This window comes from Rana temporaria, chromosome 9 (assembly GCF_905171775.1).
Source record: "Rana temporaria chromosome 9, aRanTem1.1, whole genome shotgun sequence".
Classification (NCBI taxonomy): Eukaryota; Metazoa; Chordata; class Amphibia; order Anura; family Ranidae; genus Rana; species Rana temporaria.
Genome location: NC_053497.1, coordinates 156,459,497 through 156,477,576, shown reverse-complemented (window position 1 = coordinate 156,477,576; position 18,080 = coordinate 156,459,497). Strand labels below are relative to the sequence as shown.

The window sequence follows — 18,080 nt, the reverse complement described above, 5'->3', positions numbered from 1 at the left end:
GGAAGTGTCCTGGTCTGGGGCTGCATGAGTGCTTCCGGCACTGGGGAGCTACAGTTCATTAAGGGAACCATAAATGCCAATCCCCTCCCTTCGTAGACTGAGCCGCAAGGCAGTATTCCAACATAACTACCCCAAACACACCTCCAAGACGACCACTACCTTGCTAAAGAAGCTGAGGGTAAATGTGATGGACTGGCCAAGCATGTCTCCAGACCTAAATCCTATTGAACATCTGTGGGGCATCCTCAAAAGAAAGGTGGAGGAGCACAAGGTCTCTAACATCCACCAGCTCTGTGATGTCATCATGGAGAAGTGGAAGAGGCTCCAGTGGCAACCTATGAAGCTCTGGTTAACTCCATGCCCAAGAGGATTAAGGCAGTGCTGCATAATAATGGTAGCCACACGAAATATTGACACTTTGGGCCCAATTTGGACATTTTCACTTAGGGGTATACTTAATTTTGTTGCCGGTGGTTTAGATCTTAAAGTGGTTGTTAAACCTTTCTAAACTGTATACACCATCAGCACCGCCTCCTACTGTAGTATCCCCCTCTGGGCCTGAGATTTCCCTGCTGATGTCAGTCTGGAGGGGAGGAGGAGAGAGCTGGCTGGTCATGTGATCGCAATCTTGGCTCTTAAATTAGGTATTTACAGCATTTATATTTATAAATCATTCACAGAGGGGGACAGTGTATACAGGTTAGTGTTATGAGTGCAGTGGGGGGGGGCAGCTCACACACACAGACAGAGAGGGGAGGGGGAGGAGGACACAGGAGCAGAGACGAGAGCAGATAATAGCCTGCTAATGACAGAGGCATGTAAACTGACCATGGTGTCTGGTCTCAGCAGCCATGATACACTATGGTCAGTTTACAGAGGGGTGGAGAGAAATTGGCAGGATCAGCCAGGTTTATGACACAGGACAAGCACTGTATCAGTTAATATGTTGTTAAGGATTGGGATCCATTTTTTTGGGGGGGGGGGGGTTAAACGCTTTAATGGCTGTGTGTTGAGTTATTTTAACCACTTAAAGACCGCCTCCTGCACATATACGTCAGCAGAATGGCACGGCTGGGCACAAGCATGTACCTGTGCGTCCTCTTTAAGTGCCCAGCCGTGGGTCGTGGGCGCGCGCCTGCGACCCGGTCCGAAGCTGCGGGACCCGCGGACCCGATCGCCGCTAGAGTCCCGCGATCGGTCCCGGAGCTGAAGAACGAGGAGAGCTGTGTGTAAACACAGCTTCCCCGTTCTTCACTGTGGCGCTGTCATTGATCGTGTGTTCCCTGATATAGGAAAGCACGATCAATGACGTCACACGTCCAGCCCCGCCCCCTTACAGTTAGAAACACACATGAGGTTACACTTAACCCCTTCAGCGCCCCCTAGTGGTTAACTTTCAAACTGCAATTGTAATTTTCACAGTAAACAATGCATTTTTATAGCATTTTTTGCTGTGAAAATGACAATTGTCCCAAAAATGTGTCAAAATTGTCCGATGCGTCCGCTATAATGTCGCGGTCATGAAAAAAATCGTTGATCGCCGCTATTAGTAAAAATATATATATTTATAAAAATGCAATAAAACTATCCCCTATTTTGTAAACACTATAAGTTTTGCGAAAACCAATCGATAAACGCTTATTGCAATTTTTTTTACCAAAAATAGGTAGAAGAATATGTATCGGCCTAAACTGAGGAAAAAAAAAAAATATTTTTATATATTTTTCGGGGATATTTATTATAGCAAAAAGGAAAAAATATTGCATTACATTAATATTATTACAAAAATATGAGGGGTGTACTCACTTTTGTGAGATACTGTAAATGTTGATATGAAAAATAGATTTATGTGGCTAGCTGGTTAGGTTTTTAGTTTTACCTATAGGTTGGATGGAGCTAGAAGGAGCCCCAAAATGAATATCTGAGCTTAGGTTTGCTTTCAGTCTGACTTGAAGACAAAGTAAATTCAAAACGAAAATATATATATAAATATATATATATTTTTAATCCAGTTATGTATTTATTTGAATAAATATATATACATACGCACTACTTAAAGTGGTTGTAAACCCTCCTGGAAAAAAAACACCCTGCAAGATAAAGGCATAATGAGCTATACTAGCTCATTATGAATTACTTATGCGAGAACTAAGCCCCCGCAGCCATCCTCGTCTCCCCCTCTGCCCGGCGACATCTATCCTGGAGGTTACTTCCGGGTATTGCGGCTCCGGCTCTGTGATTGGCCAGAGCCACGATGACGTCACTCCCGTGCATGCGTGCGGGAGCTTCCGGGAACGGCACAGTGCAACTGAAGCAACGGCATGTACGTGCCATTGCTTCAGTTGGTTTAAGTGCACATGTGCCGCATGACGTCAGCACATCCAAATACAGGGATATCTCCTAAACCGTGCAGGTTTAGGAGATATCCAATGCAGCTACATGTAAGCCTAATTATAGGCTGGCCTGTAGTTTAGAGTGGTTGTATAGGGTTTACAACCACTTTAATATATGTTCTTGACATATATATATATATTTTTGGAAGCCCAGTAAGAGTCTGGCAGGAGGTGGGTTAGGTGTGTGAGTCATTTAGGTATTTAACACTGCTGTCTTTTTAATTTTTTTGCATAAACATTTTATTGAAGGTTTAACGCACAATTACACAAAATGGTTCCAAGTAAATGGGTTCAGACAAAAATGCATTATTTTAACTGACAATTTCGGGGTTGTGCTACACTGTACCCAAGTAACGTTATTTTTTTCCCACAAATAGAGCTTTCTTTTGGTGGTATTTGATCACCTCTGTTTTTTTTATTTTTTGCACTACAAACAAAAAAAAGACTGAGAATTAAAAAAAAATATATATATATATTTTACTTTCTGCTATGAAACCTACTCCATAAAATTGAAAAAAATCTAATTTTTTCATCAATTTAGGCCAATATATTTTCTGCTACCTATTTTTTATTTATTTTTTTGGTAACAAAAATCACAATAAACATATATTGATTGGTTTGTGCAAAAGTTATAGGGTCTACAAACTACGGGATATTTTTATTTATTTATTACTTTTAAGGTTGCCGCACAGCGGACTGCGATATTGTGGCTCACAAATTGGATACCTGCCACTTTTTGGGGACCAGTGACACTACAGTGATCAGTGCTAAAAATGTGCACTGTCACTGTACTAATGACACTGGCTGGGGAGGGGTTTAACATCAGGGCCGATCAAAGGGTTAACTGTGTGTCTAGGTTGAGCTTACTCACTGTGGGGACTAGGGGAAGGCAAACATCTTTGTTCCTGCTTAGCAGAAATACAGGATCAATGCCTTCCCTTCTGACAGAATGACAATCTGGCCAGTTTACATAGGCAGATTGTCATTCTGCCTGTGTCCTGTATAATCGGCAGGTGCCGGCGGACATCAAGTCAGTGGTACCTGCCGGTGTGTGCACCCTGTGTTTTATCACAGCGGGAGCGGGTCGCCGGCAGCGCATGTGTGTCCCAGACATGTCGGATTACATACTAGGTATGTGATCTGGCGCCGAGTGGCCGCCCTGCCGCAGTATATCTACGGTCGGTGGTGTGCAAGTGGTTAAAGAAGATGACCTAATTTTGTATTCCGTCGAATGGGGGCCTTTTGGAGAGAGAGAGAGAGAGAGAGAGAGAGAAAGAAGAGAGACATTTACTTCTACAGACACACAGGGGTGTGAAGATGTTGACCTGCATTTATAGGACACACTTAGAGCTTCAACAGTAAGGCCCCATACACACGAGAGGATTTATCCGCAGATACGGACCAGCGGACCGTATCCGCGGATAAATCCTCTCGAGGATTTCAGAAGATTTCTATGCGATGGCGTGTACACACCATCGCATTGAAATCCGCGCTGAAATCCTCTGGCGATGACGTGTCGCGCCGTCGCCGCTATTATGACGCGGCGACGGGCGCGACGCTGTCATATAAGGAATTCCACGCATGCGTCAAATCATTACGACGCGTGCGGGGAATCCCTTTGGACGGATGGATCCGGTAAGTCTGTACAGACGAGCGGATCCATCCGTTGGAATGGATTCCAGCAGATGGATTTGTTGTGCATGTCAGCAAATATCCGATCTGCTGGAATCCATCCCAGAGGAGATTTCTCCGCGGAAACAGATCCGCTGGAGTGTACACACCATAGGATCTATCCGCAGAAACCCATTTGCTGGGATTTATCTGCGGATGGATTCTATCATGTGTATGGGGCCTAAGATTATACTGTGTGTGTATATGTATGTATGTATATATATATATATATATATATATATAAAAATCTTAAATTATAAAAAAAATTCTGAAAGCGGTTGTAAACCCGCATCAAATTTTATTTTTTTTCTCCTGTAAGGCAAAAGTCATAATGAGCTAATATGCACCGCATATTAGCTCATTATGAAATACTTACCTCGGAACGAGGTGTGCAGCACTTACCTGGTCCTCGCCGAGCGAGATTTCATCTTGCCTCGGCGTGTCTTCCGGGTATCGCCGCGCCTGCGCTGTGATTGGCTGGAGCGGCGATGACGTCACTCCCGCACGTACGCGCGGGAGATTTAAAACTCGGCAAGGTCCGGCGGCTGCCAGTCCTTTCGCCGTAGATCCCCCCTGCGCATGCGCCGCGGCGCATTGCGAGGGGAATATCTCCTAAACCGTGCAGGTTTAGGAGATATTCTCCTTACCTACAGGTAAGCCTTGTTATAGGCTTACCTGTAGGTAAAAGTAAAAAAAGTGGGTTTACAACCACTTTAAAGCGGGAGTTCACCCATTTATTAAATTTTTCCCCTTTTCCCCTTAGATTCCTGCTCGTTCGGTCTAGGGGAATCGGCTATTTGTATTAAAATATGATCCGTACTTACCCGTTTTCGAGCTGCATCTTCTTCCGTCGCTTCCAGGTATGGGTCTTCGGGAGCGGGCGTTCCTTCTTGATTGACAGTCTTCCTAGAGGCTTCCGACGGTCGCATCCATCGCGTCACTCGTAGCCGAAAGAAGCCGAACGTCGGTGCGGCTCTATACTGCGCCTGCGCACAGACGTTCGGCTTCTTTCGGAAAATCGTGACGCGATGGATGCGACCGTCGGAAGCCTCTCGGAAGACTGTCAATCAAGAAGGAACGCCCATTCCCGCAGCCCATACCCGGAAGCGACGGAGAGGATGCATCTCGTAAACGGGTAAGTACTGCTCATATTTTGAAACAAATAGCCGATTCCCCTAGACAAAACGAGCAGGAATCTAAGGCTAAAAAGTGCCCTCTAAGGGTGAACCACCGCTTTAAATCGGAGTTGAAATCCTATTGTGAGAGCTGTATAAAACTGTATGTAGCATCAGCTGTTCCTGCAGCAGGACAGGAACTTTTTTTCTTGCTCCCTGGACAAAATCAGGCTGAGAGCTGTGTTTCTGATTGAGTACAAGGCTTCCTCTTATTGGCTGGGTTGGGAATTGTGACATCACCTTCCTCTCCACTTCAGCAAATGAGAGGAAGCCTTGTACTCTTGCAGAAAATACAAAGCTTCCACTGAATGGCTGAGCAGCTCTCAGCCCAACTCGTCTTTGTTCCTGTATAGAGCTGTATAGTAAATGTAGCTGATGCTACATATATGGGTGGATTTACTTAAACTAAAGAGTGCAAAATCTGGTGAAGCAGTGCATGGTAGCCAATTGGCTTTTAACTTCAGCTTGTTCAATTATGCTTTGACAAAAAAAAAAAAAAATGGAAGCTGAAAGGTTTCTATGCAGAGCTGCACCAGATTTTGTGCTTCCCAATTTTAGTAAATAAACCCCATAATTTGTACAGCACTCCCAGTGGGAATTCTTAGTAAAGGTAATAGTTAGTTTGGCTGGCTTGGAAAAAACAAACTGTTTTTAATTCACAAAAAGCTGGAGTTTGGAGTTACAGTAAATTAGGATAATTGTATATGAGAAGACTATCACATTTCAAGAAGATTCGATTTTAAGAGGAGGTGAATGGTTTCTGTTAAAAGCAATGTTCAGGTTAATATCATTTAAAGATTTGTTATATTTGCATCCTGTAATATTTGCTATAGACAAAAGCAGAAGGCATCTGTTATTTTTAGGTTGGCATAGAAATGAATGCGGTTGACCTAAAACCATATCGAACAACCCAAAATGTTTAACATATTGCAGATTGTTAGTCTTTACATATTCGGGTACATTGATTTTTCCTTTTTTTTCTCCTGTTAAAGCTCTCTTACTTCACTGTATCTATAGAAGAGCAACATTGTCACCATAGGCTGCTCTCCTGATTGGGATTACAAACCCCTTCCCCTCTCCTGATTTTCATTACATAGAAAGAGGGCATCCTATAGTTCCCCGAAGATGTGTGCTGTGAAAACCGATAACATTTTGTTAAAGATATTAATTCAGTGCATTGGAAGTTACAGGAACACTCGGAATCTGGAAAGATAAACATGTATTTTTATGAAATTACAGAAAACATATTTGGCTTTTAAAAAGAAAACAAATTCAGCCACCGTATCTAAAGACTGGTATGCTGCAATATATTAAAAAAAAAGATTTGATATCCTTTAACCAGCTCTAATTACCTTTTTTTTTTTTTTTACAATTTTTGTTTTAGGTTTTTCTTTTTTTATAAAATTATTGTTTGTTATGTTTGTTTTATTGGTAGTTACAATAACAAAAAAATCCAACATTTTAAAAACGCTTTTATTGTGAATAGCTGACATGCCATTGCCACATTATTTTAAAAAGGAAAAATCACTTACAAACTTGTTGATCTTTTTAGATTTAGTGAGGAGGGCATGGAAGTGATGGAAAGGCTTATTTACTTGTATCGAAAATTCAGCCAGCTGAAGGTTAGCAATGAAGAATATGTCTGCATGAAAGCCATCAACTTCCTGAATCAAGGTAAGTACTGGAGAAGTCTTTGTTTTTAAGTATTCAGTATGCACTTTACCTGAGAAGGGGTTAAAAAAGAGGTGTTAGCTGGATTCTTGTAATGGGAGCAAGTGACTTTCCATGTATTAATCACATTATAATAGCTGTTTAATGCAGACACCAAGGCCAGAACACGCGTCATTTAACACATGTAGTTTCAGGCAGCCACAATGACAGATTATTCCTATCCAGATAAGGATTGTGTGACAGATCACCAGCTGTTCTGGCTTTGTGGATGTTGGCACAAGAAGATCAATGTAATGATCATTGGAAATACTGAGAAGAACTAAGCAACTGGGGACTGAGCAAATTGGCAACAAAATTGGACAACAAAATTCGATTGTGAGCTCTAAAGCAAGCCATATTATGCAATTTTCTTTCCTTCATCCACGGGTGGAAGGTAAGAAAATTGCTTGATTCCCATATCAGTGCTGACTCCCTCCTGCTGCACTATTGTATTCTGACAGCAGGAATAAAGGCCAGTGGCTTTTTTTTGTTGAGAAAAAACAGACAGGCTGGTTAAAATAAAGTACTGTATATAAATATAAAGAGGTAGGTGGCGCTGCCAATAGACTTGGTAATATATTGACCAAAGCAACCTTGAAAAAGTGCATGTGCAAATTGTTAACAAAACTGCAAATGATCCTATTGTGCCAAAAAAGTCATCAATAAAAATAAACGTTTTTCAAAACTACAAATACAGCTATGTGCCAAAATCTTCATCCATAAACCGAATAAAGTGCTAATAAAGAAAATATATCATATATAAAGTGACTCAAGCGCTGATAGATATTCTAAAAAACCCAAATAGATGTGTATATATAATTAATAGATGATCAAATGATAAAAGCTGCAGCTAAATAAATGTGTTGCATACACTGTGACATATAAATTAAAAATTGTGTAGTTGCGCTAAAATCAACCTACTAAATACAAAACACACCTGAAATAAATACAAAAGTTCTGGTGCAATAAATAATTGATTTTAGCGCAACTACACTATTTTTAATTTAAAGAAAATATATCCACGCTGTCCCAGATCTGTTGAATTTACTCTGTTCATACACTGAGTGTCCCTCCTTTCCATCCACATGCTGATATCCCATGATTGAACACACCGTGGTCTTCCTGCATTGGATACGGGAACAAAGGCTGATCTGACTACATGTGTTTAACCCTGTAGGGATGCAGCTATCCAGTGAGTGTGGAACCGAGAGGGGAGCACAAGTGTTGATCACTTTCTGCACAGAAGTTGTGACCAATCTGTCGTATATAGTCACTTTGGAATTCGGCACCAGTCAATTTGGAGAGTCACGTTTATGGACATTGATTGCACAAGTCACTTTGGATTATTATAGGACATTACATATATATTTTGTGTTGCTTTTATACACATATATTCTTTTATTTAGCACTTTATAATTCTGTTAATGGATGAAGATTTTGTATATTTGCATATATTTCTCAGTTTTACAAGGTAGTACTTGGATGTGATAAAGTTTGAGGATATGTCCGGAAGTTCCCTACTTTGACCACTGGGGGAGTGGATGTTTATTTAATCCAATTGTCCTCCCTTGGGTCATGTTATTCTAGCAAATAGTATGAATTTCTTAAAGCGTAACTGTGTTTTTGTAGTGTTTTTATGTGTGGAATGTTAATTATGAGTATGTTCATTTCTGTGGCTTCCCACTATGAGATTTAAAGTTCACTTGTTAAGGACAGAAATGTGAGAGCTGTTCTTGCTGTTTTTGAAGGTGCATGTTCTAGAGCTTTCATAATTTTCTTCATTCACAATTTAATGAGTCAATGACCTGAATATTAGGTTTCTGGCAAATAGTGCATGCTTGTGACCATAGATTGTGGTGCTTCTCTTCAAAAGGACTTACATGCATATTAATATACAGTCATCAAACGTCATTGTGCTTTTGCAGTAATTGGATGAAAAGGTATGATAGCCTATTTTTAGCACTTATAATCTAATATTAGGCAGACTGTTAAGCCAGCCATAGACTGGTTCTGGTTGCTTCACAAGGAACCAGCTGAATTTCAATCCCTCTATGAGCAGGCTGGTTGCACTGAAGTTGACCCATTGACTTCCATACAACCAGCCCGTAAGGATTTTTTTTTGCCTGACCACTGCTGGCAGCTATAGCTGGCAACACTGGTCATTGTATTCTGCGGGTGGGTAAGGCTCCCTGCAGGGAGAACACAATGGCACTGAGGAAGAGATTCCCCCATCAACGCAGACTGTGTTAATAGGGGAGTCAAACTATTTTCTTTCCTGTTAACCTCTGGTTGAAGGAAACAATATTACATAATGTAGGGTGTGGCTTACAGAGGATTGCAACCACACCTTTTCTTAGAGGCAAAATGCTGAGTAATGGGAAATACTATTTGGAGACCCTTCCAGTTACGATCCCAACCTTAACAAACTTTTTTTTTTTAACAGATATCCAAGGTCTTAGCAGTGTTTCCCAGCTGGAGCAGCTGAATAAGAGGTACTGGTACGTGTGCCAGGACTTCACAGAGTATAGGTATTCACACCAACCCAACAGATTCCCAGACCTTATGATGTGTTTGCCTGAGGTCCGCTACATTGCTGGTAAGAATGACATCTACATATCTCATACCATCAAACCAAGTAATAGCGATAAATATAGATAAAATAAGCAAAACTTTGGCTATATCTGGGAATTTGGTTTTGTTATGTTTTGCTTTTCAAATTTGTTACATTTCTATTATACTGTATTAGGGTCTCAGTGCAATGGGAGTTCCAGAGCAATTTGCAGTCTTACAAAAAAAAAAAAAAATTGCAACAACCTACATTTAGTTTACTGACATAACATCGGTTAAAGATCATTTCAGAATGGTTGAACTGATGGTTAATAACAATAGAAAGAGATGAGCATTTCTTTATAGAATAGAACTGTTCAGGAATAGAAACATGGGTCTATTCATGCTTTTGTTAGTTTCACAGCATCAGTTCAGGTAAGGTGTACCATAATCCTGCACAGCTCACAGACCAGCACATATGAGATGCAAAGAGAGCCTAGATGATAGAGAAGTGTACAAAAACAGACAAAATTGGGCCAATTTACAGTATATTATCAGTGATCCTAAAGCATAAAAAGGGGATAAATGGCTAAATCTGTTAAGGAAGTAGACAAAACCTTTTTTAGGTATATAATAGTAACAGGAAGAAAAACACTATGGTACCACAAAAATTAAAACTGGGCACAGTACTGATGAGGGAGAACTTAATGGAGTAAACCATTCAAACAATCACCTTTTTATAGTCTTCTTGGAACTAAATGACACTTAACAAGTGTTGGTGGAAAAGTTGGAGGACCTATTGGTTCCAGGAGTGAAGTTTCATTTTAAGGGTTTCTAAAGGAAGAGATAGATGATAAACAGACTCACATAAAGCCTATATAGGCCTCAGATGTACTACAGCTAAAAAAAGCTGCTTCTACAGGCCTTTTTTCCTGCCAGTAAAATTCCCCTAGCCTACTACCCATGCACACTATGGGTATTTTCAGGAGTTTAGTGGAAGGGGAGAATGGAAGCAAGAAAAATCATTCAGCAGAGAAGCTTTTGAGCATAACAAATGCACAACAACTCATTAAAGCCTGTTCACACAATCTAATGGCTATATTTCTGGCCAATGGAATGTAGTAACACCAGACACAGGAATATGCATTAACACGTATGTAAAACACTGCTTTTTACCACGTTGTTTCTGCTGCTAAACTCCTGTAGGAGAACAAAAAATGTCAATAGCATACAGTGTCTATAAGGCCTAAAGCGAAGGGTTCTGGTCATATTCATCCCAGAGTTCTAAAATAATAAAGTATAGTTGATGGGTCAATAGTTGATTTAAATAAATCTCTTATAACAAAAGAAGTTCCCCATGTCTGGTGGACAGATAATAGTGATAATAGATAATATCCACAAAAAGGGTAGCAAGGAAAAACCTGGCAACCACAGTCCACTAAGTAGTAAAATTAAACTGTTTGTTAACCCGAAAAAAAAAAACTACAGATTCTGGTCCTTTAAAGCAGCTTAAACAGCACAGCACAGTGCTTGTGCTGTGTAATCTGCCTGCCTCTAAACTGTAAAAAAAACTTCCACTTCCTGTATACCCCTCTCTAAACTGACCACAATAACCAGGGCTACTCAGCCCTGATCACCGTGGTCAAAGTACGTCCCTCCGTCATACGCTGCCCTGTTTTGCTCTCCTCTCTCCCCCCCTCTCTCATTCCTATCTGTTAGTGACCTCCCTGTCTGTCTCTGCTACCCCTACCACTATTATTGAAAATTACAAACCTAAAATCTCTTTTAGAGGCTGGCATAGCACACTGTGTAAATCCTTTCTAAAAACAAGTGTTCAAAATAGCTATTTAGGCTGGTCATGCGGCCGCTTTACAGCTCTGAGACAGGGCTTCTGCGGGAGGAGCCGAGCGGCCGTGTGATCTCCCCGGCTGATGTCAGAGGGAGATCACGGTCCCTCCTGCAGCAGCCGTGTATCGGAGCTGAAAAGCGGTCGTGAGTCACGTGACTGGCCTGAAGTCGGCTCTAAATAGCTATTTACACTGATCATTTTTAGAAAGGATTTACACAGTTTGCTATGAAGGCCTCTTAAAGCGGGAGTTCACCCATTTCTAAATTTTTTTTTTTCTTCCCCTAGATTCCTGCTCGTTCGGTCTAGGGGAATCGGCTATTTGTATTAAAATAGGTGCAGTACTTACCCGTTTTCGAGCTGCATCTTCTTCCGTCGCTTCCGGGTATGGTCTTCGGGAGCGGGCGTTCCTTCTTGATTGACATTCTTCCGAGAGGCTTCCGACGGTCGCATCCATCGCATCACTCGTAGCCGAAAGAAGCCGAACGTCGGTGCGGCTCTATACTGCGCCTGCGCACCGACGTTCGGCTTCTTTCGGAAAATCGTGACGCGATGGATGCGACCGTCGGAAGCCTCTCGGAAACCTGTCAATCAAGAAGGAACGCCCATTCCCGAAGCCCATACCCGGAAGCGACGGAGAGGATGCGTCTCGTAAACGGGTAAGTACTGCTCATATTTTAAAATAAATAGCCGATTCCCCTAGTAATAACGAGCAGGAAGCGAAGGGGGAAAAGTGCCCTCTAAGGGTGAACCCCCGCTTTAAGGAAATCACTGCAAAAATAGGGCTCAGTGATCATTTAAAAAACACATAATTTGCTGGATCCAAGCAACATTGCTTTGTTGAGGGCAGATCATGTCAGACTAATCTTAATTTTAGCTATATTTCAAATGGATGGTGGTGCTATGGACAAAGCCTTGATTACAGCAAATGATTTTATTCAGCTGCCCCTTATGATCCTGTAAGAAAAAAAGCTGGGACCTTAAACCTTGGTTGATATTAGTGTATACACAATTGTGGTTGTAAACTTGATTCATTTGGGACAATGACTAGTCCTAACGCAGAACTACACTGCATCTGAGCACCAGAAACTGAAAATGCTATTTAATTCATTTTTAATTTTCAAAGCAAACTCCCCCCCATCTATCCATGTCTCCATGCTTTATATTATGAAGAAATCACATTGAAAAACACTGCCCCAAGCATTTCTGGACACCGCTATCTTGAGTAAGGGCAGATGATTCATGTAGCATTTACTTCCTGGAATCAATCTACCCTTAACTCAGGCATGCATGCAGGAAGGTGTGCTTAGCTGAGCAAGCCCCTCCATTCCCCCTAGGATGTATGACATAATTGTCCTAGGCAAGAAACAAAGAAGCAACTGAAGAAATGTAAAAAAATTAAATAAAAAAAGGTTAAAACAAGTAAATGCAATATACTTTCCTATCTATATACTAATGATAACCGCATAAGAATTAAAAATAGAATTACAGAATGAGCAAACAGTGTGTGGCCTGGCAATGGGGAAAGTGAATACTGGGGTGTATCAATAGATGGATCAATAGATGGAAAAATTAAAGGGCTATCTGGTATTTAAAGGGGACCTTCACCCTCCCACAACAATCTCCTCCTCTCCATCCTACACCTCCTTTGTTTTGGTTTTCTTGCTTAAAGCCTCGGCACTCCCCCATCTTCTGGCATTTGCTTAGGACAATTTATACTGGCACTCCTGGGGTTTATGGTGTGCAGTCCCATTCAAGGAGTAGGGGGGGAGGGCCTAGCACTAGCACCTGGAAGAGCCAGGTGTCAAGAGGCAATATGGCGGCACCTGACCCATGCAGCGGCTGCAGAAATGAGGATCCAAGCAGGTCAATGCTGGATCCTCTGGCTAGGTTAGTATCCTTGCTGTGCAGAACACAGTATCAGGTAAGCAGGGGAAAACACATATTTGGGGGGAGGGAAAAGGCTGAAGTTCCTCTTTAAGCTTTTATATACGCTGAAAAAAAAGTGTATTGACATGAAATCAGACATTTTACAGGGTAGCAACTGTCTGTCCTCATGGGAGTTTCTCACTTGAGTTAAAGAGGAAACTGCTGTCTGCTCACATAATTTGTAATAAAAACATCTTTGCCATTTTGAAGCTTCCCTCCAACCACTTTGCATATTATTTTATATACACTGTGATTCTGTACTTGCCAAATATGCTGTAGAAATCTCCCTCCACTGAGTCTGGCTGCAACCATTTTAACTGTGGGCAGCTGAAGCTGCTGCCTGTTCACTTCCTGAATTTACACAGACCCACAGAGGCACAACTCCAGCTCTAAAGCTCTCGTTGGCCCTCTTATGACTCACCCCCCCCTTTCCTGGAAAACTCTCACCAGAGTAAGAGAGAGAGCTGTGCATGATGTCATAAGCCTAGACTTTTTACCAGACAAGAAACAGGAAGTGGGCTGCAGAAAAAAACTGCCAAAGTTCCAAAGTTAAAACAACAAGGGCAGAAGATTTAATAGATAGAAAGTTGGAAAAATGACTGAAGTTCCCTTTAAGCTGGCCATAGATGGATCAAAGTCTGAATGGTGCAGCAGGGACCAGACCAATTTTGATCTATTTTTGTCCATTCCTGTTCCAGAGAATGCAATCTAATTAGACTTTTCTCGAACTAGCTTGTTGATAAACTTTCCTTCAATCAGCGCTATAGCACTGATCCATGGAGTCCCTCCCTGCTGTCCGAATAGAATAACACAGTGGGGAGGGTTCCTCGCTTGGATGGAGAGGGGAATCTAGCCTTAATCTTTGACAGAATAGGTACATTTTAATTTCTTACATGCCAGTTATGACCAACAAAAGCCACACTTTCTTCCAGACAGCTTTTATGCACACAGCTGATAAGTAGCTCTGTGCTTGGAACCACTTCATTTTTTCTGGTAGTTTACTTAGGCTGGCCATACATTATACAATTTTCTTGTACAAATTTAATTTAGATTTACCAAAACCATATAATGAGGTCGGGCCTAAACACCTTCATTGTGTATGCAATCAGGCAGGCCCTTGCTCTACATAGTTGAAGATAAATCTGAAGTAAATTGAATAAGAATGTATTGTAGTGTATGGGCAGCCTTAAAGGGGTTGTAAAGGTACAATATTTGTTTCCTAACTAGCTTTCTTTACCTTAGTGCAGTCCTCCTTCACTTACCTCATCCTTCGATTTTGCTTTTAAATGTCCTTATTTCTTCTGAGAAATTCTCACTTCCTGTTCTTCTGTCTGTAACTCCACACAGTAATACAAGGCTTTCTCCATGGTGTGGAGTGTCGTGCTCGCCCCCTCCCTTGGACTACAGGAGAGTCAGGACGCCCACTAACACACAGCTCCTTTCTCTATCTGCCATGTAGAGAGCGTCCTGACTCCAAGGGAGGGGGCGAGCACGACACTCCACACCAGGGAGAAAGCCTTGCATTACTGTGTGGAGTTACAGACAGAAGAACAGGAAGTGATGATTTCTCAGAAGAAATTAGGACATTTAAAAGCAAAATCGAAGGATGAGGTAAGTGAATGAGGACTGCACTAAGGTAAAGGAAACTATTTAGGTAAAAAATAATGTATCTTTACAACCCCTTTAATCATTTTTTTTAAATATATATATATATATATATATATATATATATATATATATATATATATATATATATATATATATAAATTATTGAGTAGTAGCAATAATCCTCATAATCCAAATTATAATAATATATTTTTAACATTGCAGGGAAGCTGGTGAATGTACCCCTGGAGCAACTACCTCTGCTTTTCAAAGCGTTTCTTCACTCATGCAAAACAAATGTCAGCAAGGAGTAAGCATCCAGATGAAATGGCTAAATAACAGCTGCCACAAGTGGCTGCTTTGGAATTGTTAAAAAAGAAAAAAGACAATTACTCCCTATATGGGAGCCAAATGTTTGCTTTTTTTTTTTTTTTTTTTTCTTCACTCTTTTCTTATCTATTTATTTCCTGACAGAGTTGAATGTAGTATCTTCAACATGGATGCACAAAGAAAAATGCAGTTTCTGCATTTCATTGCTGTTTACAGAACTAGGATTTTTATGCCTTTTATTGGGAGGGTTTCTCTTCCTGTATGGATGAGAATATAAGTGTTATGGTGTTGCTATTTTGTGTTTTTAATTTTGTACTTTTTTTTTAGATTTAGTTATTCTTTTGTTGGGAGTGGGGATGGCATTTTTGAATAGTGTTTTGAATGAAAAAAAAAACTACCTCAATTTTAAATTGTTTTGCTTTATTTTTAAATATTTTGGATTGTAGACAATACAATATTTTAGATAAACTTGCTGAGATGAGCCACGTGATTGTGCCGTTCTTTCATTTTTTCAGTGTTGTGCAGTGTCTGGCTTTGAACTAATTTTTAAGGCATACTTTACCAAAGCTTAATATACATCCTTGGATAGCATGTTATGGTTAGTTAGGACTTGGCTGTAACATTTGATAAAAATATGACTTGTTGGAACCTGGATTAATGCATCACATTTACATATACACTACTGTGCAAATGTTTTAGGCAGGTGTGAAAAAAATGCTGTAAATTAAGATTTCTTTGAGAAATAGAAGTGTTAATGGTTTATTTTCATCAAAGGGGAAAGTAAATGAACAGAAGAGAATTCCAAATTAAATCAATATTTGGGGTGACCATCCTTTTCCTTCAAGCATTGATTCTTCAAGGTACACTTGCATGCAGTTTTTAAATGAACTCATCAGGTAGGTTGTTCCAATCATATTGGAGAACAGATCTTCTGTGGATGTAGGCTGCACTCAGTCTCTTCATGTAGTTCTGGACAGACTCTATGATGCTGATGAGATTAGGGTTCTGTGGGGGCCAAACAAACCATAACTTTCAGGGTTCCATGTTCTTTACGCTGAAGATTTTGTGTTTTTAATGACATTGGCTGTATGTCTGGGGTTGTTGTCCTGCTGCAAAATAAATATGGGGTCAATCACACACCTCCCTGAGGGATGTCATGATGGATAAGTATCTGCCTATATTTCTTGGCTTTGATGATACCATTGATCCTTACCAAATTTCCAATTGCATTTGCAGAAATGCAGCCCCAAATTTGCAAAGGAACCTTCGCTATTCTTCACTGTTGCCTACAAACACTCATTATTGTACCACTCTCTAGCCATTCAGCAAACAAACTGCCCCCTGCTGTAACTAAATATTTAAAATTTGGACTCATCAGTCCAGAGCACCTGCTGCCATTTTTCTGCACCCCAGTTCCTATGTTTTCATGCATAATTTAGTCACGTTGCTTTGTTTCCATGTCGGAGGTATAGTTTTGTGGCTGTAATTCTTCCATGAAGACCACTTCTGGCCAGAGAGTGGATAGGCGTACCAGGGTCCCACTGGTTTCCACCAGTACTGTGCTGATGGCACTGCTGGACGACTACTTCAAATAAACTTAAACAACACAGCTTTGAAATTTTAGCTTGGCAGAGGTGCTTGCTAATGCAGTAGAACTACCTTGTGTCTTGTTGCTGTGCTCAGTCTTGCCATAGTGTATGTGTATGACTGTGACATAACACGGTCTTCCACAACCTCACCTTAGTAGCAGAGTTTGGCTGTTGCTCATCCAGTTTTAAGCCTCCTACATAGCTGTTTCTGTTTCAGTTAATGACAGTGTTTCAACCTACATATGAAATTGATGATCATTAGCACCTGTTTGGTATAATTGGTTAATCATACACCTGATTCTAATCCTACAAAGTCCCTGACTTTGTGCTAGTGTACGAATTGATGCTGGTTTGAAGCCAAAGGGTAGTCACATGAAATATCGATTTGATTTAGATCTCTCTTCTGTTTGCTAACTTTGCATTTTGTAAATTGATAAAAATAAACACATAAAATATATATTTCTGAAAGCATTCTTACTTTACAGCATTTCTTCACGATTGCCTAAAACTTTTGTACAGTACTGTACATAGGCAAATTTAGTATAAACTGTCAAGACTGATAACAAGTAAAAAAAAAAAAAACTAAAATCCAATTGTGCAATGATTGCAACAAAATTCTAACCTTAAATTGTATATCTTTTGTGCAAACCATTCAAATTGGCTAAAAATAAGTACTGATATCTGGGGATCACCAGAGTAGATAATTACATGAGGGAAAAAATAGTAACACTTGAATACTTTTGTGTTGAGGAATGTCTAAGCTGTTTTTCCCCCCAAAGTTCTCTTTGTCAACAAAAATATCAATTCTGAAGTTAAAGAATAAATGGCAATCAGAGTTAGAAATACAAACACGCCAGATAAAAAATAAAATAAAAATAAAAAAATAATGAAAAGTACATTTTAGCCTTTAATATTAAAAAACCTATGAATGCATTTATTAGAATATAGATTTTGGATGTCACATAATACCTGAAGGACAAATGCAGCAGTACACCATATCTCTGTATCTAGACGGAGAAACTGTTGTGTTTACTAAAATGCAATCATGAAAATTTAAAATAAATTATGAATTAGGATTTAACATAATAATCATACAGTACAATATAATTTCAATTGGAAACAGACTACATACCAAAAAAAAATATACTTTTTTCAAACCTACATATAAGAAACCGTTCTGTTACAATATTGTCACAATATATATTTGATGTTCACATTTTTATAATGTCCATATATGAGAAAAATATGTATATACACCTTTTTTCCCTCTGCTTATACAGAAATA

At 40.1% G+C, this 18,080-nt stretch overlaps 1 protein-coding gene across 1 annotated transcript in view; it reads left to right on the top strand.

Moving 5' to 3' along the window:
* NR6A1 (nuclear receptor subfamily 6 group A member 1) overlaps positions 1-16,992 on the top strand; it is a 119,007-nt gene extending 102,015 nt beyond the window's left edge. Inside the window, exons 7-9 of the mRNA XM_040324869.1 lie at positions 6,792-6,913; positions 9,393-9,545; positions 15,102-16,992. Of these exons, the coding sequence (XP_040180803.1) occupies positions 6,792-6,913; positions 9,393-9,545; positions 15,102-15,190 (364 nt within the window). The 3' untranslated portion in view covers positions 15,191-16,992. The remainder of the gene's footprint in view (positions 1-6,791; positions 6,914-9,392; positions 9,546-15,101) is intronic.
* Positions 16,993-18,080: the final 1,088 nt, after the last annotated feature.